Source organism: Salmo salar, chromosome 13 (assembly GCF_965601325.2).
Source record: "Salmo salar chromosome 13, fSalSal1, whole genome shotgun sequence".
Taxonomy (NCBI): Eukaryota; Metazoa; Chordata; class Actinopteri; order Salmoniformes; family Salmonidae; genus Salmo; species Salmo salar.
The window spans coordinates 111,716,573-111,741,374 of NC_138303.1; the positions used below are offsets into that span (position 1 = coordinate 111,716,573).

The following is a 24,802-nucleotide window of genomic DNA, read 5'->3' on the forward strand; positions in this document are numbered from 1 at the left end:
ACATTATACATGTTAGTATACACATTATACAAATATTATACACATTATACATGTTTGTATACACATTATACAAATAGTATACACATTATACAAATAGTATACACATTATACATATTAGTATACACATTATACATGGTAGAATACACATTATACATGGTAGTATACACATTATACATGTTAGAATACAACATGATAGTATACACATTATACATGTTAGTATACAACATGTTAGTTTACACATTATACATGATAGTATACAACATGATAGTATACACATGATACATGTTAGTATACAGATTATACATGTTAGTATACACATTATACAAATAGTATAAACATTTTACATGGTAGTATACACATTATACATGGTAGTATACACATTATACAAATAGTATAAACATTGTACATGGTAGTATACACATTATACATGATATTATACACATTATACATGTTAGAGTACACATTATACAAATAGTATACACATTATACATGTTAGTATACACATTATACAAATATCATACACATTGTACATGGTAGTATACACATTATACATGTTAGAATACACATTATACAAATACACATTATACAAATAGTATACACTTAGCACATGTTATTATTATACACAAGACATAATTGCAGAAACTGAATAATTACTGCAAATTATACACACTGCAAATATATTATACATTTTAAACACATTATAAGAAAGGGTTACACTGTGACCTCCATCCCTCACTGGTCATTGTAAAATATTTGACCATTTGGACGTTCTGTTGTTTCAGGGCATAAGAATGTCTTCCTGTGGGGGCAAAGTGACCATAAAGCCCCAATGCCACACAGCCTGAATACAATCTGAGTATATAGCATGAACAGGCCCTATCCCACTATCCACATAATCAGCTACAGAACATCCCAAGGGTTCTTGTAAATTCAAACGTTCACAAGCCGAATGGAGTCTTTGTGTGTTCAGAGCAGTAGTCTAGACTCCACACAGCTCCTCCACTCCACTCCACACAGCTCCTCCACTCCACACAGCTCCTCCACTCCACTCCACACAGCACCTCCACTCCACACAGCTTCTGCACTCCACACAGCTGCTCCACTCCACTCCACACAGCTCCTCCACTCCACACAGCTCCTCCACTCCACTCCACAGGGCTCCTCCACTCCACACAGCTCCTCCACTCCACACGGCTCCTCCACTCCACAGGGCTCCTCCACTTCACAGGGCTCCTCCACTCCACAGGGCTCCTCCACTCCACAGGGCTCCTCCACTCCACACAGCTCCTCCACTCCACACGGCTCCTCCACTCCACACGGCTCCTCCACTCCACAGGGCTACTCCAATCCACAGGGCTCCTCCACTCCACACAGCTCCTCCACTCCACACAGCTCCTCCACTCCACACAGCTCCTCCACTCCACACAGCTCCTCCACTCCACACGGCTCCTCCCTCCACTCCACACAGCTCCTCCCTCCACTCCACACAGCTCCTCCACTCCACACAGCTCCTCCACTCCACACAGCTCCTCCACTCCACAGGGCTCCTCCACTCCACAGGGCTCCTCCACTCCACAGGGCCCCTCCACTCCACACAGCTCCTCCACTCCACACAGCTCCTCCACTCCACACAGCTCCTCCACTCCACACAGCTCCTCCACTCCACACAGCTGCTCTACTACACACAGCTCCTCCACTCCACACAGCTCCTCCACTCCACACAGCTCCTCCACTCCACACAGCTCCTCCACTCCACAGGGCTCCTCCACTCCACTCCACAGGGCTCCTCCACTCCACAGGGCTCCTCCACTCCACACAGCTCCTCCACTCCATACAGCTCCTCTACTCCACACAGCTGCTCTACTAAAACACAGCTCCTCCACTCCACACAGCTCCTCCACTCCACACAGCTCCTCTACTACACACAGCTCCTCCACTCCACACAGCTCCTCCACTCCACACAGCTCCTCCACTCCACACAGCTGCTCTACTACACACAGCTCCTCCACTCCACACAGCTGCTCTACTACACACAGCTCCTCCACTCCACACAGCTCCTCCACTCCACAGGGCTCCTCCACTCCACAGGGCTCCTCCAATCCAAACAGCTCCTCCACTCCACACAGCTCCTCCACTCCACACAGCTCCTAAACTCCACACAGCTCCTCCACTCCACACGGCTCCTCCCTCCACTCCACACAGCTCCTCCCTCCACTCCACACAGCTCCTCCACTCCACACAGCTCCTCCACTCCACACAGCTCCTCCACTCCACACAGCTCCTCCACTCCACAGGGCTCCTCCACTCCACAGGGCTCCTCCACTCCACAGGGCTCCTCCACTCCACAGGGCCCCTCCACTCCACACAGCTCCTCCACTCCACACAGCTCCTCCACTCCACACAGCTCCTCCACTCCACACAGCTGCTCTACTACACACAGCTCCTCCACTCCACACAGCTCCTCCACTCCACACAGCTCCTCCACTCCACACAGCTCCTCCACTCCACACAGCTCCTCCACTCCACTCCACTCCACAGGGCTCCTCCACTCCACAGGGCTCCTCCACTCCACACAGCTCCTCCACTCCATACAGCTCCTCTACTCCACACAGCTGCTCTACTAAAACACAGCTCCTCCACTCCACACAGCTCCTCCACTCCACACAGCTCCTCTACTACACACAGCTCCTCCACTCCACACAGCTCCTCCACTCCACACAGCTGCTCTACTCCACACAGCTGCTCTACTACACACAGCTCCTCCACTCCACACAGCTGCTCTACTACACACAGCTCCTCCACTCCACACAGCTCCTCCACTCCACAGGGCTCCTCCACTCCACACAGCTCCTCCACTCCACAGGGCTCCTCCACTCCACACAGCTCCTCCACTCCACACAGCTCCTCCACTCCACACAGCTGCTCTACTACACACAGCTCCTCCACTCCACACTGCTGCTCTACTACACAGCTCCTCCACTCCACACAGCTCCTCCACTCCACACAGCTCCTCCACTCCACACAGCTCCTCCCTCCACTCCACACGGCTCCTCCACTCCACACAGCTCCTCCACTCCACAGGGCTCCTCCACTCCACACAGCTCCTCTACTACACACAGCTCCTCCACTCCACTCCACACAGCTCCTCCACTCCACACAGCTCCTCCACTCCACACAGCTCCTCCACTCCACACAGCTCCTCCACTCCACACAGCTCCTCCACTCCACACAGCTGCTCTACTACACACAGCTCCTCCACTCCACACAGCTCCTCCACTCCACACAGCTGCTCTGCTACACACAGCTCCTCTACTCCACAGGGCTCCTCCACTCCACACAGCTCCTCCAATCCACACAGCTGCTCTACTACACACAGCTCCTCCACTCCACACAGCTCCTCCACTCCACACAGCTCCTCCCTCCACTCCACACGGCTCCTCCACTCCACACAGCTCCTCCACTCCACAGGGCTCCTCCACTCCACACAGCTCCTCTACTACACACAGCTCCTCCACTCCACTCCACACAGCTCCTCCACTCCACACAGCTCCTCCACTCCAAACAGCTCCTCCACTCCACACAGCTCCTCCACTCCACACAGCTCCTCCACTCCACACAGCTGCTCTACTACACACAGCTCCTCCACTCCACACAGCTCCTCCACTCCACACAGCTGCTCTGCTACACACAGCTCCTCTACTCCACAGGGCTCCTCCACTCCACACAGCTCCTCCAATCCACACAGCTGCTCTACTACACACAGCTCCTCTACTCCACACAGCTCCTCCACTCCACACAGCTGCTCTACTCCACACAGCTCCTCCACTCCACAGGGCTCCTCCACTCCACACAGCTCCTACACTCCACACAGCTGCTCTACTACACACAGCTCCTCCACTCCACACAGCTCCTCCACTCCACACAGCTGCTCTACTCCACACAGCTGCTCTACTACACACAGCTCCTCCACTCCACACAGCTGCTCTACTACACACAGCTCCTCCACTCCACACAGCTCCTCCACTCCACAGGGCTCCTCCACTCCACACAGCTCCTCCACTCCACAGGGCTCCTCCACTCCACACAGCTCCTCCACTCCACACAGCTCCTCCACTCCACACAGCTGCTCTACTACACACAGCTCCTCCACTCCACACAGCTGCTCTACTACACAGCTCCTCCACTCCACACAGCTCCTCCACTCCACACAGCTCCTCCCTCCACTCCACACAGCTCCTCCCTCCACTCCACACGGCTCCTCCACTCCACACAGCTCCTCCACTCCACAGGGCTCCTCCACTCCACACAGCTCCTCTACTACACACAGCTCCTCCACTCCACTCCACACAGCTCCTCCACTCCACACAGCTCCTCCACTCCACACAGCTCCTCCACTCCACACAGCTCCTCCACTCCACACAGCTCCTCCACTCCACACAGCTGCTCTACTACACACAGCTCCTCCACTCCACACAGCTCCTCCACTCCACACAGCTGCTCTGCTACACACAGCTCCTCTACTCCACAGGGCTCCTCCACTCCACACAGCTCCTCCAATCCACACAGCTGCTCTACTACACACAGCTCCTCCACTCCACACAGCTCCTCCACTCCACACAGCTCCTCCCTCCACTCCACACGGCTCCTCCACTCCACACAGCTCCTCCACTCCACAGGGCTCCTCCACTCCACACAGCTCCTCCACTCCACTCCACACAGCTCCTCCACTCCACTCCACACAGCTCCTCCACTCCACACAGCTCCTCCACTCCACACAGCTCCTCCACTCCACACAGCTCCTCCACTCCACACAGCTCCTCCACTCCACACAGCTGCTCTACTACACACAGCTCCTCCACTCCACACAGCTCCTCCGCTCCACACAGCTGCTCTGCTACACACAGCTCCTCTACTCCACAGGGCTCCTCCACTCCACACAGCTCCTCCAATCCACACAGCTGCTCTACTACACACAGCTCCTCCACTCCACACAGCTCCTCCACTCCACACAGCTGCTCTACTCCACACAGCTCCTCCACTCCACAGGGCTCCTCCACTCCACACAGCTCCTACACTCCACACAGCTGCTCTACTACACACAGCTCCTCCACTCCACACAGCTCCTCCACTCCACACAGCTGCTCTACTACACACAGCTCCTCCACTCCACACTGCTGCTCTACTACACACAGCTCCTCCACTCTACACAGCTCCTCCACTCCACACAGCTCCTCCACTCCACACAGCTCCTCCACTCCACACGGCTCCTCCACTCCACAGGGCTCCTCTACTCCACAGGGCTCCTCCACTCCACAGGGCCCCTCCACTCCACACAGCTCCTCCACTCCACACAGCTCCTCCACTCCACACAGCTCCTCCACTCCACACAGCTCCTCCACTCCACACAGCTGCTCTACTACACACAGCTCCTCCACTCCACACAGCTCCTCCACTCCACACAGCTCCTCCACTCCACACAGCTCCTCCACTCCACACAGCTCCTCCACTCCACAGGGCTCCTCCACTCCACTCCACAGGGCTCCTCCACTCCACAGGGCTCCTCCACTCCACAGGGCTCCTCCACTCCACACAGCTCCTCCACTCCATACAGCTCCTCTACTCCACACAGCTGCTCTACTACACACAGCTCCTCCACTCCACACAGCTCCTCCACTCCACACAGCTCCTCTACTACACACAGCTCCTCCACTCCACACAGCTCCTCCACTCCACACAGCTCCTCCACTCCACACAGCTGCTCTACTACACACAGCTCCTCCACTCCACACAGCTCCTCCACTCCACACAGCTCCTCCACTCCACACAGCTCCTCCACTCCACACAGCTGCTCTACTACACACAGCTCCTCCACTCCACACAGCTCCTCCACTCCACACAGCTCCTCCACTCCACACAGCGCCTCCACTCCACACAGCTCCTCTACTCCACAGGGCTCCTCCACTCCACAGGGCTCCTCCACTCCACACAGCTCCTCCACTCCACACAGCTGCTCTACTACACACAGCTCCTCCACTCCACACAGCTGCTCTACTACACACAGCTCCTCCACTCCACACAGCTCCTCCACTCCACACAGCTCCACACAGCTCCTCCACTCTACACAGCTCCTCCCTCCACTCCACACAGCTCCTCCACTCCACAGGGCTCCTCCACTCCACACAGCTCCTCCACTCCACACAGCAGCTCTACTACACACAGGTCCTCCACTCCACACAGCTGCTCTACTACACACAGCTCCTCCACTCCACACAGCTCCTCCATTCCACACAGCTCCTCCACTCCACACAGCTCCTCCACTCTACACAGCTCCTCCCTCCACTCCACACGGCTCCTCCACTCCACACAGCTCCTCCACTCCACAGGGCTCCTCCACTCCACACAGCTCCTCTACTACACACAGCTCCTCCACTCCACTCCACACAGCTCCTCCACTCCACACAGCTCCTCCACTCCACACAGCTCCTCCACTCCACACAGCTCCTCTACTCCACACAGCTGCTCTACTACACACAGCTCCTCCACTCCACACAGCTCCTCCACTCCACACAGCTCCTCCACTCCACACAGCTGCTCTACTACACACAGCTCCTCCACTCCACACAGCTCCTCCACTCCACACAGCTGCTCTGCTACACACAGCTCCTCTACTCCACAGGGCTCCTCCACTCCACACAGCTCCTCCACTCCACACAGCTGCTCTACTACACACAGCTCCTCCACTCCACACAGCTGCTCTACTACACACAGCTCCTCCACTCCACACAGCTCCTCCACTCCACACAGCTCCTCCACTCCACAGGGCTCCTCCACTCCACACAGCTCCTCCACTCCACACAGCTCCTCCACTCCACACAGCTGCTCTACTACACACAGCTCCTCCACTCCACACAGCTGCTCTACTACACACAGCTCCTCCACTCCACACAGCTGCTCTACTACACACAGCTCCTCCACTCTACACAGCTCCTCCACTCCACACAGCTCCTCCACTCCACACAGCTCCTCCACTCCACACAGCTCCTCCACTCTACACAGCTCCTCCACTCTACACAGCTCCTCCACTCCACACAGCTCCTCCACTCCACACAGCTCCTCCACTCTACACAGCTCCTCCCTCCACTCCACACAGCTCCTCCACTCCACAGGGCTCCTCCACTCCACACGGCTCCTCCACTCCACAGGGCTCCTCCACTCCACAGGGCTCCTCCACTCCACACAGCTCCTCCACTCCACACAGCTCCTCCACTCCACACAGCTCCTCCACTCCACAGGGCTCCTCCACTCCACACAGCTCCTCCACTCCACAGGGCTCCTCCACTCCACACGGCTCCTCCACTCCACAGGGCTCCTCCACTCCACACAGCTCCTCCACTCCACACAGCTCCTCCACTCCACACGGCTCCTCCACTCCACAGGGCTCCTCCACTCCACAGGGCTCCTCCACTCCACACATGGAGTTTGAATGATGATTTGTGCTGCTCTTACTCTGTTGTAATTGACAAAATGTTTTTAGTGGTCTAGGTCCCCTGTCAGACTGATGGTACAGCGTGATGCCAGTGTCTGGTGGTACAGCGTGATGCCAGTGTCTGGTGGTACAGCGTGATGCCAGTGTCTGGTGGTACAGCGTGATGCCAGTGTCTGGTGGTACAGCGTGATGCCAGTGTCTGGTACCAGGGTCTGGTGGTACAGCGTGATGCCAGTGTCTGGTGGTACAGCGTGATGCCAGTGTCTGGTACCAGTGTCTGGTGGTACAGCGTGATGCCAGTGTCTGGTGGTACAGCGTGATGCCAGTGTCTGGTACCAGTGTCCGGTGGTACAGCGTGATGCCAGTGTCTGGTGGTACAGCGTGATGCCAGTGTCCGGTGGTACAGCGTGATGCCAGTGTCTGGTGGTACAGCGTGATGCCAGTGTCTGGTGGTACAGCGTGATGCCAGTGTCTGGTGGTACAGCGTGATGCCAGTGTCTGGTACCAGTGTCTGGTGGTACAGCGTGATGCCAGTGTTCGGTGGTACAGCGTGATGCCAGTGTCTGGTGGTACAGCGTGAAGCCAGTATCTGGTGGTACAGCGTGATGCCAGTGTCTGGTGGTACAGCGTGATGCCAGTGTCTGGTGGTACAGCGTGATGCCAGTGTCTGATGGTACAGCGTGATGCCAGTGTCTGGTACCAGTGTCCGGTGGTACAGCGTGATGCCAGTATCCGGTGGTACAGCGTGATGCCAGTGTCTGGTGGTACAGCGTGATGCCAGTGTCTGGTGGTACAGCGTGATGCCAGTGTCTGGTGGTACAGCGAGCGTGATGCCAGTGTCTGGTGGTACAGCATGATGCCAGTGTCTGGTGGTACAGCGTGATGCCAGTGTCTGGTACCAGTGTCTGGTGGTACAGCGTGATGCCAGTGTCTGGTACCAGTGTCTGGTGGTACAGCGTGATGCCAGTGTCTGGTGGTACAGCGTGATGCCAGTGTCTGGTACCAGTGTCTGGTGGTACAGCGTGATGCCAGTGTCTGGTACCAGTGTCTGGTGGTACAGCGTGATGCCAGTGTCTGGTGGTACAGCGTGATGCCAGTGTCTGGTGGTACAGTGTGATGCCAGTGTCTGGTGGTACAGCGTGATACCAGTGTTCTATGTAACTTAACATAAACACATGATGGAACAATCATGGGCTCCCGAGTGGCACAGCGATCTGATGCACTACATCTCAGTGCTAGAGGCGTCACTACAGACCCTGGTTCGATTCCAGGCTGTTTCACAACCGGCCGTGATTAGAAGTCTTATAGGGCGGCGCAGAATTGGCCCAGGGTAGGCTGTGATTGTAAATAAGAATTTGTTCTTAACTGACTTGCCTAATTCAATAAAGGTAAAATATTAAAACTAAGCTTGTTAAATGTTAGTCACTCACTCCAACAATGAAACATGGCAAATCTGGCCACATTAAGAATATTTTATTTTGCTACACTGTAATCACACAATGAACAGATGAAAATAAATTCACTCATTCATTTTACACACAAAATATTCCATATAAGATGAAGGCCTCTATTTGATCAAACCTCGTGGGAAATGGTCTAGGGGTGTGTTAGAAATAGTTTTGCAATTTTTTACAGACGGAATTATGAGCGCAAGAGTTGGCGGTGGCGTGAAAGGGCTGGGTTTAAAAGAATAAACAACTTGTAGGTATGACGAGAGCTTGGCCACTCACTGGCCAATGAACGCATTCCATGGCCTTAATACTGCATACGTTTGTCTCAGGACAGTGTTTACGTTGTCATCAACTCCCTTCCAAGATGGCGCAGCAGTAAGATGTGTTTGTTTTTGTCCCGTGTAAATATTCTGTCTTTTTTGTTGTTGTTTTTTTTGTATATTTTTCATTATATTTCAATCTCTTTTTTCCATTTTTGAATTAAATATACCTTCCTGCAACTCGCCTCACCCAATGTGGTACAGATCTGCTATTTTTTTAGACCTTATAATTGGAACCTCCATCAGAAGCTAGCCATCAGAAGCTAGCCAGCTAATTAGCTACTAGCTATTTAGTTATTGTTAGCCGCTGCTAGCGGTTTTTACCTTTAGCTCGGACTCCAGCCGCTTTAGCCCTGATAGCCCGGATAATACCTGCCAGTCTGCACAGCGCGATATCAGCCCTGAGCATATCGGACTGCTTTTTTCCCCCACTACATCACCGGATTCCTGCCGCAAGCTCTGGACCATTACACCGGATCTTCGCAGCTAGCTAGCTGCTACCGAGTGGCTATTGTGGCTAATGCCCTTGTCCAGGCGCATGCACCAGTTAGCCTCGAGCTAGGCCCATCTCCCGGCTAGCAAACGAAGTACTCCAGCTACAATACCTCTCTTGCCAAGTGGCCTGGACCCTTTGTCGACACGGAGCCCCGCCGATCCATCACAACTTATCTGCTGGTCTGCTGACATAATTCGGCCGATGTGCTCACAACCGGCCTCTGCGTCGTGGATGTTGGTGATGATCCATCTGCTAGCCCCGGCCCGCTAGCTTCCTGAACACCGTCTCTCCCGCTCGTCTAGCACAGTAATCGACTACCGAATGGCTCCGTGTAGTGGAGTATATCAAAATGTCATCAATATACACCACTACACCCTGCCCGTGCAGGTCCCTGAAAATCTAATCTACAAAGGCTTGGAAGACTGATGGAGCATTCATCAACCCGTACGGAATGACGAGGTACTCATAATGCCCAGAGGTGGTACTGAAAGCCGTCTTCCACTCTTCTCCCTCTCGGATACGCACCAGGTTGTAAGCGCTCCAGAGATCTAGTTTGGTGAAGAAGCGCGCCCCATGCATTGACTCTATTGCTGTGCCTATGAGCGGTAGCGGGTAACTGTACCTCACGGTGATCTGATTCAGACCCCGATAGTCAATACACGGGCGCAGACCTCCATCCTTCTTCTTCACAAAAAAATGATCTCGAGGAGGCGGGTGAAGTGGAGGACCAAATGTACCCCTGACGCAGGGATTCGAGAGATATGTTTCCATAGCCTCCGTCTCCACCTGTGAGAGGGGATACACGTGACTCCTGGGAAGTGCAGCGTCTACCAGGAGATCTATCGCACAATCGCCCCGTCGATGAGGTGGTAATTGAGTCGCCTTTTTTTTGGAGAAGGCAAGAGCCAAATCGGCATATTCAGGGGGAATGCGCACGGTGGAGACCCGGTCTGGACTCTCCACCGTAGTAGCACCAACGGAAACCCCTAAACACCTCCCTGAGCACTCTCGCGACCACCCCGTGAGAGCCCCCTGTGGCCTAGAAATAGCAGGGTTATGACAAGCTAACCAGGGTAGGCCCAGCACCATGGGAAATGCAGGAGAGTCAATAAGGAAGAGTAATTCTCTCCATATGACCCCCCTGCGTCACCATGCCCAAAGGCGCGGTGACCTCCCTAATCAACCCTGACCCTAAGGGTCGACTATTTAAGGCGTGAACGGGGAAGGGCACATCCACGCGAGCGATGGGGATCCCTAAACTATGGGCTAAAGCTCTATCAATAAAATTCCCTTTCTGATATTCTTCTGTGCTGTTTTTGGGCCCATCTGTATGAATTTCTGATGTTGTACAGCTTACTGGGCTGTGAATGTGTGGTTGTTTCCAGGTCTGTTCTTTTGAGGAACAACGTAATTTGGCTGTGATCAGACAGAGGTGTTAGTGGCTTGACAGTGAATGAGCTGAGAGAGAAAGGGTCAATGTCTGTGATCATATAGTCTACTGTACTGTGGCCAAGAGTTGAGCAGTAGGTGAATCTCCCCAAAGAGTCCCCCCCGTAACCTACCATTGACAAAGTACAGACCCAGGGTTCTACAGAGCTGCAACAGATCCCTTTCGTTGTTGTTGACGGTGCCGTCACTGTTGTTTCTATGGGGGAGATTAAGACAGTTAGAAACAGTATGGCCTGTAATAAAGCTGTCCCCTCGTGTGCTCGTTAGATCAGGTAGTGCTCCTGTGCGCGCATTTGTGTCATCACAGATGAGCACATTTCCCTGGGCCTGGAAATGGCACGTCTCTTCCTCAAGGGTGGGGAAGATCTCCTCTGAGTAATATGGGGATTCTGAGGGGGGGATATATATTGCGCAAAGGAACACATCTTTTTCTGTCAGTACAAGTTCTTTTTTCAGTTTTAACCAAATGTGATATTTTCCCATTTTGAGGGGATCAATTAGATGTTGTAGTTGGGATTTGTACCAAATGATCAATCCTCCAGTCTCTGCCTATATTGACAGAGCTGTGTTTCTGTGACGGCACAATGACCTCTCTGTAGCCTGTGGGACAGTGAGTGACAATGTCAGCCTTACACCATGTCTCCTGCAGAATGATGACGTCAACATCTTTCAGATTGTTGTTGAACTCCAGTTCTAAACTCTTCAGTCCGAAGGTTGATGAGTTTAGACCCTGAATGTTCCACATGCTAACTGATAGGTTGATGAGTTTAGACCCTGAATGTTCCACATGCTAACTGATAGGTTGATGAGTTTAGACCCTGAATGTTCCACATGTTAACTGATAGGTTGATGAGTTTAGACCCTGAATGTTCCACATGCTAACTGATAGGTTGATGAGTTTAGACCCTGAATGTTCCACATGCTAACTGATAGGTTGATGAGTTTAGACCCTGAATGTTCCACATGCTAACTGATAGGTTGATGAGTTTAGACCCTGAATGTTCCACATGTTAACTGATAGGTTGATGAGTTTAGACCCTGAATGTTCCACATGCTAACTGATAGGTTGATGAGTTTAGACCCTGAATGTTCCACATGCTAACTGATAGGTTGATGAGTTTAGACCCTGAATGTTCCACATGCTAACTGATAGGTTGATGAGTTTAGACCCTGAATGTTCCACATGCTAACTGATAGGTTGATGAGTTTAGACCCTGAATGTTCCACATGCTAACTGATAGGTTGATGAGTTTAGACCCTGAATGTTCCACATGCTAACTGATAGGTTGATGAGTTTAGACCCTGAATGTTCCACATGCTAACTGATAGGTTGATGAGTTTAGACCCTGAATGTTCCACATGCTAACTGATAGGTTGATGAGTTTAGACCCTGAATGTTCCACATGCTAACTGATAGGTTGATGAGTTTAGACCCTGAATGTTCCACATGCTAACTGATAGGTTGATGAGTTTAGACCCTGAATGTTCCACATGCTAACTGATAGGTTGATGAGTTTAGACCCTGAATGTTCCACATGCTAACTGATAGGTTGATGAGTTTAGACCCTGAATGTTCCACATGCTAACTGATAGGTTGATGAGTTTAGGCCCTGAATGTTCCACATGCTAACTGATAGGTTGATGAGTTTAGACCCTGAATGTTCCACATGCTAACTGATAGGTTGATGAGTTTAGACCCTGAATGTTCCACATGCTAACTGATAGGTTGATGAGTTTAGACCCTGAATGTTCCACATGCTAACTGATAGGTTGATGAGTTTAGACCCTGAATGTTCCACATGCTAACTGATAGGTTGATGAGTTTAGACCCTGAATGTTCCACATGCTAACTGATAGGTTGATGAGTTTAGACCCTGAATGTTCCACATGCTAACTGATAGGTTGATGAGTTTAGACCCTGAATGTTCCACATGCTAACTGATAGGTTGATGAGTTTAGACCCTGAATGTTCCACATGCTAACTGATAGGTTGATGAGTTTAGACCCTGAATGTTCCACATGCTAACTGATAGGTTGATGAGTTTAGACCCTGAATGTTCCACATGCTAACTGATAGGTTGATGAGTTTAGGCCCTGAATGTTCCACATGCTAACTGATAGGTTGATGAGTTTAGACCCTGAATGTTCCACATGCTAACTGATAGGTTGATGAGTTTAGACCCTGAATGTTCCACATGCTAACTGATAGGTTGATGAGTTTAGACCCTGAATGTTCCACATGCTAACTGATAGGTTGATGAGTTTAGGCCCTGAATGTTCCACATGCTAACTGATAGGTTGATGAGTTTAGACCCTGAATGTTCCACATGCTAACTGATAGGTTGATGAGTTTAGGCCCTGAATGTTCCACATGCTAACTGATAGGTTGATGAGTTTAGACCCTGAATGTTCCACATGCTAACTGATAGGTTGATGAGTTTAGGCCCTGAATGTTCCACATGCTAACTGATAGTGATTTCATGTTGCAGAAAGAAAGAATAGCAGTCAGAAATACAGTAACTACTAACTAATAAGTTGTTAAGAGATAAACAGGATAACAGCTAACATTGTTTCTGTTATATATATATATAGATATTCCTATTCATTGAACAAGTAAATTCTAGTACAGTGTGTGTGTGTGTGTGTGTGTGTGTGTGTGTGTGTGTGTGTGTGTGTGTGTGTGTGTGTGTGTGTGTGTGTGTGTGTGTGTGTGTGTGTGTGTGTGCGTGGTGTGTTGTGTTGTGTTGTGTTGTGTTTGTGTGCATGCGTCCGTGTGTGTTTAGTGCAGTTTAGTGCAGATGTATTGGAGGAGCTGTTTAATCTCACTTAATCCTGTCCTCTGACGACCTCTGCGTAGCAGCGCTGGTCCTGCTGTTGGGCCCTGTGGAGTGGAGGGGGGCCAGGTCTGGGCCGTGGGGCTTCCTCTCTGGCCTGGTAGAGATGGTGGTCTGGTGGTCTGGTAGTAGGCTGGGCCCTGTGGAGTGGAGGGGGGCCCAGGTCTGGGCCGTGGGGCTTCCTCTCTGGTCTGGTAGAGGTGGTGGTCTGGTAGTAGGCTGGGCCCTGTGGAGTGGAGGGGGGCCAGGTCTGGGTTGTGGTGAGGGGCTGCAGCTTCTCTCTGGGAGTCTCTACAGTCTGTTCTCTGTGCTGTAGCACCCTCTTGATGACAGACAACTCATTTGCCATCTCCTCCATTACCTGCACTAGCTCTCTCCTCATGGTGACCTTTACCTCCTCCAGAGCTGTGGTAAGGCTCTCTCCTCATGGTGACCTTTACCTCCTCCAGAGCTGTGGTAAGGCTCTCTCCTCATGGTGACCTTTACCTCCTCCAGAGCTGTGGTAAGGCTCTCTCCTCATGGTGACCTTTACCTCCTCCAGAGCTGTGGTAAGGCTCTCTCCTCATGGTGACCTTTACCTCCTCCAGAGCTGTGGTAAGACTCTCTCTCAGCTCCTGGAGTTCTTCAGCTGGGTCCTGCACTGGTTGATCTGGTCCTGTAGAAGCTCTGTGTCTGGGCTGGTGGTGGTGTAGCTGGAGGGCTGCTCCTTCAGCTCAGTAACCCATACCTCTAACAGAGCCAGCCTGTCTCTCAGCAGTCTGGAGGTGGTGTAGCTGGGGGGCTGCTCCTTCAGCTCAGTAACCCATACCTCTAACAGAGCCAGCCTGTCTCTCAGCAGGCTGATGGTAGTGTGGTCTTGGCTCTGGTGGTTGTAGGCAGGCAGGGGGGAGGATAGCCCTGCTGTTGGGGTGCCTGAGGTGAGGGGAGAGGTCGGGGTGCTGTCCTTGTCTTTTTTGCTTTCTGCTATCTTCGTTAGGGTGGGGAAGTCCTGCACAACAGAGCGGAGTGCAGCCTCACTGCCCTGGACCATGATAGTGCCGTTCAGAAACCTGTTTTCCTGGTCCTTATCGCTGTCCTCAAAAATGTGGATTTGCCTTCCCTTGCAGATAACTTTCTTTGTGGTACAGCTGAAATGCCTGGTTACAGCTCTATGCCAGGCAGTAGTGTGGTCTGTGTAAAATAACAGGTTTGTAACGGTCCCGTTTTGTGAGCAGTCGGCATAACAAAGTTTCTGGGTTCTCCCTCAGAATTCTGTGTTTAAAGTTGATTCTTCCCTTCTCTGATTTGATTTCTGCTGGGTATTAAAAAAACAACAAAGTCTCTCAGTCTCTGCCGTTGCTGTCGCTGCTAGCGCTGCCTCAGTGGCCATGTTGCTATGGTTACCACCAGTAAACGGTTAGAGCTAGACGGTAAGCTAGCTGACAGGTTTGAATTTGGCTAGCTACCACGATGAAGATTGGTTTTTTAACTCACTCCCTGTCAATCTTTTCCTCCTGTGTTGATCTTCAGTTGTTCAATTTGATTGCCAATACATTTTTTTGCGAATTTAATCGTGTCAATCTCTCTCTTAACAACCAGACAGTTATGTAATGAAACAGCAGGGAGCAGGTCTCGAACCCTCGACCTTCAAGCCCGAAGTCCAGCACGCTATCGACTGTGCCGCAAAAGCATGCTCGTCCGGCAGATTTCTGCGCTTATAAACCCAGGGTCGTTACAGTTATAACAAGTCAGGAGCTGTTCTTCTGCATGACCTCTCTCTCTCTCTCTCTCTCTCTCTCTCTCTCTCTCTCTCTCTCTCTCTCTCTCTCTCTCTCTCTCTCTCTCTCTCTCTCTCTCTCTCTCTCTCTCTCTCTCTCTCTCAGTCTTTCTGCACCTGGCTTCAGAAGGATCATACTATCCCATACCTGTATTCATTAGTAGCACAGAGGAGCTACGATCACCTGTTTTGAGTTAGTAATTTCCAGCCATTGAAAGCTGGTGTCCACTGTTCACAGGGCTGGTAGATTACTTTGTAAATGTAGGTCTAATCCGTTACAATTACTAGTTACATGTCCAAAATTATAATCAGTAATGTAACTTTTAGATTACTTTCCCCTTAAGAGGCATTAGAAGAAGACAAACTGAATATTACCAATTTAATGACTATCTATTGCAGGATAAATCAATGTTAGAGTTTACATGGCTGGCCATATGTGGATGTTGCATTATGGGTTGGGTATGTAGGCTTCTTCTAACCCGTCGTAATGCAGCTAATAATATGATTAGTGTCATATCTGCTCCCGCTCTGCTCCCGCTCTGCTCCCGCTCTGCTCCCGCTCTGCTCCCGCTCTGCTCCCGCTCTGCTCCCGCTCTTCCTCCCTGGTGCTTGAGGGCGCCAGGCTGCCCTGCATCACACCTGTCTTCCTTCATCACGCGCATCAGCGATATTGGATTCACCTGAACTCACTCATCACCTGTTTATTACCTCCCTTATATCTGTCAGTTCCCCTGCTCTGTTCCCAGCTGATACATGAATTGTATTTTTGTTTGTTTGTGTTACTCGTTTGCTGACGCTGTTCCTGTCTCGTTCCATGTCCGTTCGTTGTTAAATGTTTAACTCCCCGTACATGCTTCGTCTCTCCAGCGTCATCCCACGTGACAATTAGGCTATATCTTTACATTGAAAACCAAGTCTATCAGAATTCCAGTCATTCCAATTCATTTAATAACCTTTGATCTTGAGAAATAGGTCTTGAAAATATATAAATATAGATTAGCTTTTTTTTTTTTTTTTACCTGAGCATAACCCCGAAAACTAAGGACTTATTAGCCTACTCTGTTGTTTATGATTGTGTTGTCATGGACGACTGATTGGGCTCATTGATTCCAGTTGTAAAATAAATGCTGCGCTCATGGAACAGCTTTGATCACTACTGAAAAGGGCTATTTACATGGGAAACACCAATGCCATATGCTGCATTTGCTACAGGAATATATTGTTTACCTTTTAGTTTGGTGACACTTTGATATATTGATAACATGCAGCTGATTAAGTCTATCAAAGTGTGCGAGTTTGTGTCTCTTAGGCCTATGGATATATATATATATATATATTTTTTTTCTCGATCGGCAAGAAATAGATTGAACAATAAAAGCCCCATTCGCGGTCTTCTTAAAACAAACTGTGTTTTTTTGACAGTATGGAGCACAGCACCACGGAGGAGTCACAGGCGTTGTAGTGAACAGACCAAGGCGCTCCGTGTTGAGTGCTCATCTTTTATTTTTGAATTTGAAAAAGCACTTCACAAAGAAAAAAACAAATGACAGCTAAACAGTTCTGTCGGGTATCCTCACACACTAAACAGAAAACAACCACCCACAAAACCCAAAGGAAAAAACAGGCTGCCTAAGTATGGCTTCCAATCAGAGACAACGAAAGACACCTGCCTCCTTCCTGATTGGAAAACATACTCGGCCAAACATGGAAAACGAAACATTTAAAATAGAAAACTAGAACAAAATCCCCTAGAAACAAACAAACCCCAAAACACACAAAACAACCCCCCCCCCTGCCACGCCCTGACCATTCTACTATGGCAAAAGACCCCTTTACTGGTCAGGACGTGACAGGTGGAGTTTAGAAGGGATGAACTCTCTCAAACTGTTATTCCATAGAGGCTGGGATTTGTACTATACAGCTGTTGCAAGAGCGCATGTTTCACTGACTGTCCACTGGTCGCAAAAACAATGATTGATAGGTAGCTAAAAACGTCTTCAATTCAAACATTACTGGGTTAAAATACGCATACTGTATACAAAAACATACGGAATACAACTAATATTGAGTTGCAACCACTTTTGCCCTCAGAATTCCACAGGGATGCTGGTCCATGTTGACTCCAATACTTTAGTTGTGTCAAGTTGACTGGAGGACCATTCATGATTCACACAGGAACCTGTTGAGCGTGAAAAACTCAGCAGCGTTGCAGATCTTGACACACTCAAACCGGTGCACCTGGCACCTACTACCATACCCCGTTTAATGACACTTCAATCTTTTGTGTTGCCCGTTCACTCATCTGAATGGCACACATACACAATCGATGTCTCCATTGTCTCAAGGCTTAAAAATCCTTCTTTAACCCGTCTCCTCCCCTTCATCTACACTGATTGAAGTGGATTTAACAAGTGACATCAATAAGGGATCATATCATTCACCTGGATTCACCTGTTCAGTCCAAGTCTTGGAAAGAGCAGGCGTTCTTAATGTTTTGTACGCTCAGTGTACATTTGAACAGCCATCCACAACAAACACAATCCGTAAGGCACAAATAGTTAAATGAGAGAGCAGCAGTGTGATTCACATTAATGCGCTATGTAGATATCAATAATAAGTGATATCCGTATCACCGTAGACTACACCACTGCTGTCATCCTTACCTCCAAGCGTTTATTCAAGTTGGATCATCTTTGGATGTCGACAGCAGTCGCACCATTGGAAGACTTGGACTGTAGCCTTCTATTCCTGCAATTCATCAAACACATCTGGTCTGTCATCATAGTGGTCTCTGATTGGTGGTCATCATTTGGTGTGTCATCATAGTGGTTCGTCTCTGATTGGTGGTCATCATTTGGTGTGTCATCATAGTGGTCTCTGATTGGTGGTCATCATTTGCTGTGCCATCATAGTGGTCTCTGATTGGTGGTCATCATTTGCTGTGCCATCATAGTGGTCTCTGATTGGTGGTCATAATGTTGTGTCATCATAGTGGTCTCTGATTGGTGGTCATCATTTGATGTGTCATCATAGTGGTCTCTGATTGGTGGTCATCATTTGGTGTGTCATCATAGTGGTCTCATAGTGGTCTCTGATTGGTGGTCATCATTTGGTGTGTCATCATAGTGGTCTCATAGTGGTCTCTGATTGGTGGTCATCATTTGGTGTGTCATCATAGTGGTCTCTGATTGGTGGTCATCATTTGATGTGTCATCATAGTGGTCTCTGATTGGTGGTCATCATTTGGTGTGTCATCATAGTGGTCTCATAGTGGTCTCTGATTGGTGGTCATCATTTGGTGTGTCATCATAGTGGTCTCATAGTGGTCTCTGATTGGTGGTCATCATTTGGTGTGTCATCATAGTGGTCTCTGATTGGTGGTCATCATTTGATGTGTCATCATAGTGGTCTCTGATTGGTGGTTGTGGGCAGACTCGTGCAGGTGTTACCAACAAAATTAAACTTACGCCTTTTTTTAACATTTTGATTTGAATATCATTGAGAAAACAGAAAGGTGTCCAAAAATGTGTTTCGCAAACATCCTTTCGGAATTTAAAAGTCATTCTAGAAGTAATAATATACTTTTTTCAAAAGTATCTGATTACAATATCTTTGCTGGTAATTTAACAGATTACAGTTACCGTTTTTGGATATCCCGTTACATGGCATCCCATTACTCCCCAACCATGACTGTTCAGATGTTAAATCCAAGTCCTTTTAACAACCGTTTCCTATTTCTAACATTACTCTCTCCATCACCGCAGTCGATCGATATCGGCCCCCGACCAGACGGGTCGTTCTCTGGGTCAGAACCTGGATGAGTCCCCTTACCTGGAGCCTTTCCTCCACGAACTTCATGACGAGGAGCAACAGCACCCTCTGCAGGACAACCCACTACCCCACATACTGCTGCCGCCTCATCGCTCCCACAGCCTGGAGCTGATGGACACGCTGGACCGCAAGCTGAAGCAGAAACGACGAACCAAACAGAGGAAACACCAGAGAAACGGACAGTTTAATGACCTCTGGGTCCGCATCGAAGAGAGGTGAGATGTGTGTTACTGATCTATTGAGAAAAGCCCTAAAGATTTTAGTACTACAATGATATAAGTGTACGTCAGTTGGGTCGTAGGTTCAATTCTCACAGAGATCGCTTTGGATAAAAGCATCTGCTAAATTGTATATATTAAATAACTATGGGTGGTGGTTAGCTTAGCATACCAGCATCTTATTGGGTCGGCAGGTAGCCTAGTGGTTAGAGTGTTGGGCCGGTAACCTAAAGGTTGCGAGATCGAATCCCTGAGCTGACAAGGTAAAAATCTGTCATCCTAAACAAGGCAGTTAACCCCACTGTTTCTAGGCTGTCATTGAAAATAATAATTTGTTCTTTAACTGACTTGCCAAGTTAAATAAATACAATTATTATGAAGTTATGTTCCTTAAAATGTGACATCACAGGTTTTTACATTCACCTCATCTAGATGTCAAGACAGTTGGTCCAGGGGGGGTTCAGTTGAGTAGCAAATCTTGTCCTAGGTAGCTTTCGCTTTGCGGCTTAAGTCTGGCCAGTGTACTTGTCAGTACTGGGTGTTACTGCTCTGTCAAGGGAGATCTAACCTTTAACTGGCACTTCCTGTTAGAGACCATGGCAGGCACAACCACCAATCATATCACGTCACAACCACCAATCATATCACATCACAACCACCCCATGAGATAATTTTTTTTTTTTTACCCCCAACATACATGTTATTTATGGGAATTTATGGGAATTTGTCAAGAATGGTTCTCTACTGGTTCAGTGTTATGGAAAGAAAATATGTCCAGGAAGATTGTAGCTGCAGGCAAGAGAACTTTGTGACAAAAACATGATCCTATTTTCAGAAATTTGACTAAGATCACAAAGAGAGAGAGCAATGTTGAATTTGCTATAAAGAATAACCACACAATTGTTCCATGGTTGATTCTCTGACTGACTGGTTATATATAAATATAGGGTCAGTTTCCTAAACCCGGGACTGAAAAGCGCAATGGAAAATGTCAATTGAAATGGAAACCAGCCTTTAATTTAATATAAAATATCTAGGAATTATCATAGACATAAGTCATGTTATAGCTTGACCGATTTAGCTTTTTAACTGTCAAGGCTGACAAAGGGATGAATGCTAAATTCAAAATAATCCTTTTTTTAGTCATTTTAATTAAACAAGTACATTCAGTTGTCTTCCTCCACGCGGCCAATAGTAGTTGTCAAATCTATCCTGAGGCAAATGGGGCAATGGGTGGAAACTGGCTCCAGATTCGAACCGGCCAGTCGTTTGTCGTCTTTCTTGTTGACACAGATGGAGAGTATGAATGTAATTTACAATTTCAAACACTGAAACAATTTATCCCTACTTCCATTTCTGTGTTTCTGCCTGCTGAAAGTCCAGGACCTGTCAGACGGCCGGCTCGCTCCAGTCCTCGAAGGCCTCCTAGCAGCCAGAAACCGCCTGTTTTTTCAGACTTTATTTATTTATTCTACATGGAAAATAAAGCTGAACATTTAGTATGCATTCCAAATGGCAACCTATTCCCTATGGGCGCTGGTCAACAGTAGTGCACCCTATTCCCTATGGGCGCTGGTCAACAGTAGTGCACCCTATTCCCTATGGGTGCTGGTCAACAGTAGTGCACCCTATTCCCTATGGGCCCTGGTCAACAGTAGTGCACCCTATTCCCTATGGGCGCTGGTCAACAGTAGTGCACCCTATTCCCTATGGGCGCTGGTCAACAGTAGTGCACCCTATTCCCTATGGGCGCTGGTCAACAGTAGTGCACCCTATTCCCTATGGGCGCTGGTCAACAGTAGTGCACCCTATTCCCTATGGGCCCTGTTCAACAGTAGTGCACCCTATTCCCTATGGGCCCTGGTCAACAGTAGTGCACCCTATTCCCTATGGGCGCTGGTCAACAGTAGTGCACCCTATTCCCTATGGGCGCTGGTCACTATAAAGGGAATGGGGACAGAGCCATAGACAATCCCCAGTCCTGAAATGAAAATCTCCTGATGTTTCTAGACACATGTAGTCTACTTCAGGTCTGGAAAATGTTTTCATTTGGAACATTTTCATTAATATTCTGTACTTTGATCCAGGAACGGTAGCCTGCAGAGTTTTCCTCTAAACATATGGCAGTTTGTCCCAAATGGCACCCTATATAGTGCACTACTTTAGACCAGAGCCCTGTAGAACCCTATTCCCTATATAGTGTACTACTTTGGACCAGAGCCATTGTACTATATAGGGAATAGTGTGCCATTTGGGACACAAACAAACATCTCTCTAGTTGGTGTACAGAACAGTGCGTTTCCAGTAGAGAGGAATATCTCTCTAGTTGGTGTACAGAACAGTGTGTTTCCAGTAGAGAGGAATATCTCTCTAGTTGGTGTACAGAACAGTGTGTTTCCAGTAGAGAGGAATATCTCTCTAGTTGGTGTACAGAACAGTGTGTTTCCAGTAGAGAGGAATATCTCTCTACAGAACAGTGCGTTTCCAGTAGAGAGGAATATCTCTCTAGTTGGTGTACAGAACAGTGTGTTTCCAGTAGAGAGGAATATCTCTCTAGTTGGTGTACAGAACAGTGTGTTTCCAGTAGAGAGGAATGTCTCTCTAGTTGGTGTACAGAACAGTGCGTTTCCAGTAGAGAGGAATATCTCTCTACAGAACAGTGTGTTTCCAGTAGAGAGGAATATCTCTCTAGTTGGTTTGATGCGTGGCCACAATGCAGACGTTTACATTTCAGTCATTTAGCAGACACTCTTACCCAGAGCGTCTTACAGTTAGTGAGTGTATACATTTTCATACTGGTCCTCTGTAGGCATCTGAACCCACAAGCCTGACGTGGCAAGCACCATGCTCCGTGTGGCTCAGTTGGTAGAGCATAGTGTTTGCAATGCCAGGGTTGTGGGTTCGATTCCCATGGGGGACCAGTACGAAAAAAAAATTATGTATGAAATGTATGTATTCACTACTGTAAGTCACTCTGGATAAGAGCGTCTGCTAAATGACTAAAATGTCAATGTAAGTGAGCCACACTGGACTGATTATGCCTGCTGAGTGTACTGGCAACACTTTGTGATGCAGGTTAACTATAATAAACCTGAGTCCATCCCAAATGGAACGATTGCACTGTATAGTGCATGACCAGGGTTCATCATAGGGTGCCATATGGCCCTGGTCTAAAGTAGTGTACTATATAGGGAATAGGGTTTCATAGGGCTCTGGTCTAAAGTAGTGCACTATATAGGGAATAGGGTTCCATAGGGCTCTGGTCTAAAGTAGTGCACTATATAGGGAATAGGGTTCCATAGGGCTCTGGTCTAAAGTAGTGCACTATATATAGGGAATAGGGTTCTATAGGGCTCTGGTCTAAAGTAGTGCACTATAGAGGGAATAGGGTTCCATAGGGCTCTGGTCTAAAGTAGTGCACTATAGAGGGAATAGGGTTCCATAGGGCTCTGGTCTAAAACAGTGCTCTAAAGTAGTACCCTATTCCCTATATAGTGCACTACTTTAGACCAGAGCCCTATGGAACCCTATTCCCTATATATAGTGCACTACTTTAGACCGGAGTCCCTATTCGCTATATATAGTGCACTACTTTAGACCAGAGCCCTATGGGCCCTGATGCACTATTTAGGAAATATGGTTCCATTTGGAACGCTCCCTAGTCATCACAGGACTGACTGCTGACTCCTGGTCCATTATACATTCACCACTTTACCAGAGTTTAGTCCTTTCCTTTCAACTTGAAATATGTGGCAATTACAACTTCAATTGAACATTGTATAATGAATTTAATTCGATTTTTTTGAATTTCTGTATATTTTCTATTTTCTTTACTAATGGAAGCTAGTTACTGGGTTGGCTTTTTCGCTCAACCAATAAGGGCAGGCAGAGAAACCGGTGTGTTTGTTGTGATTGGCTGAGACCCAGTCAGCCCATCCCCAGTTCCTGGTTCTAATAGGCTACGTTAAACAGGACTCTTTTCAAGCCATTTCGCCTGGTGGGAGCGGTGCTATAGATTGGCCATAGATTTCAGCATACATACGGGTGAGTCAGTCAGTGTCGATAACTAGCTGAGCACTCGTTCATGTCCGGATTGTGTAATCTAGTCAACACATCGCTAAACCGTAGAGTACAGACTTGCTAAACCTAGCCTCAGTAATGGACGATACTGATTCATCAGGGAGCCACAAAGATGAAGTAAACAAATTGAATCGCTGAATTCACGTTATGTTTGCTATTTCATGCGGACACAGAATAGAAAGAAGATAAACAAATGATTTTGGGTTCCAATTTCGCATTGTTTAAAGTTCACGCAAAGTAATGAGACTGGGTGTGTAAATATGGTAAAATTGGTCTCATGTATAGGCCCTCGAACACAAACTAAATGAAACTAAACCCATCAGCCTGCAACGCAAATAATTAATCTCAGTGATTGACAGGTATCCTATATACACTACATTACCACATTTACCCGAAAGTATGTGGACAGCTGCTCGTCCAACATCTCATTCCAAAGTCATGGGCATTAATATGGAGTTGGTCCCCACCTTTGCTGCTATAACAGCCTCCACTCTTCCTGGAAGGCTTTCCACTAGATGTTGGAGCATTGCTGAGGGGACTTGCTTCCATTCAGCCACAAGAGCATTAGTGAGATCGGGCACTGATGTTGGGCGGTTAGGTCGGGCTCGCAGTCGGAGTTTCAATTCATCCCAAAGGTGTTCGATGGGGTTGAGGTCAGGGTTCTGTGTAGGCCAATCAAGTTCTTCCACACCGATCCCGACAAACAATTTCTGTATGGACATCGCTTTGTGCAAGGGGTCATTGTCATGCTGAAACAGGAAAGGGCCTTCCCCAAACTGTTGCTACAAAGTTGGAAAGCACAGAATCATCCAGAATGTCATTGTATGCTGTAGCATTAAGATTTCCCTTCACTGAAACTAAGGGGCCCGAACCATGAAAAA

General features: G+C 48.6%; 1 protein-coding gene across 2 annotated transcripts in view; it reads left to right on the forward strand.

Moving 5' to 3' along the window:
* Window positions 1–24,802, forward strand: part of trabd2a (TraB domain containing 2A) — a 158,234-nt gene that overhangs the window by 127,852 nt on the left and 5,580 nt on the right. For both annotated transcript variants that reach the window (XM_045692665.2, XM_045692666.2), the window contains exon 6: window positions 19,557–19,838. In XM_045692665.2, coding sequence (XP_045548621.1) covers window positions 19,557–19,838 — 282 coding nt within the window. The remainder of the gene's footprint in view (window positions 1–19,556; window positions 19,839–24,802) is intronic.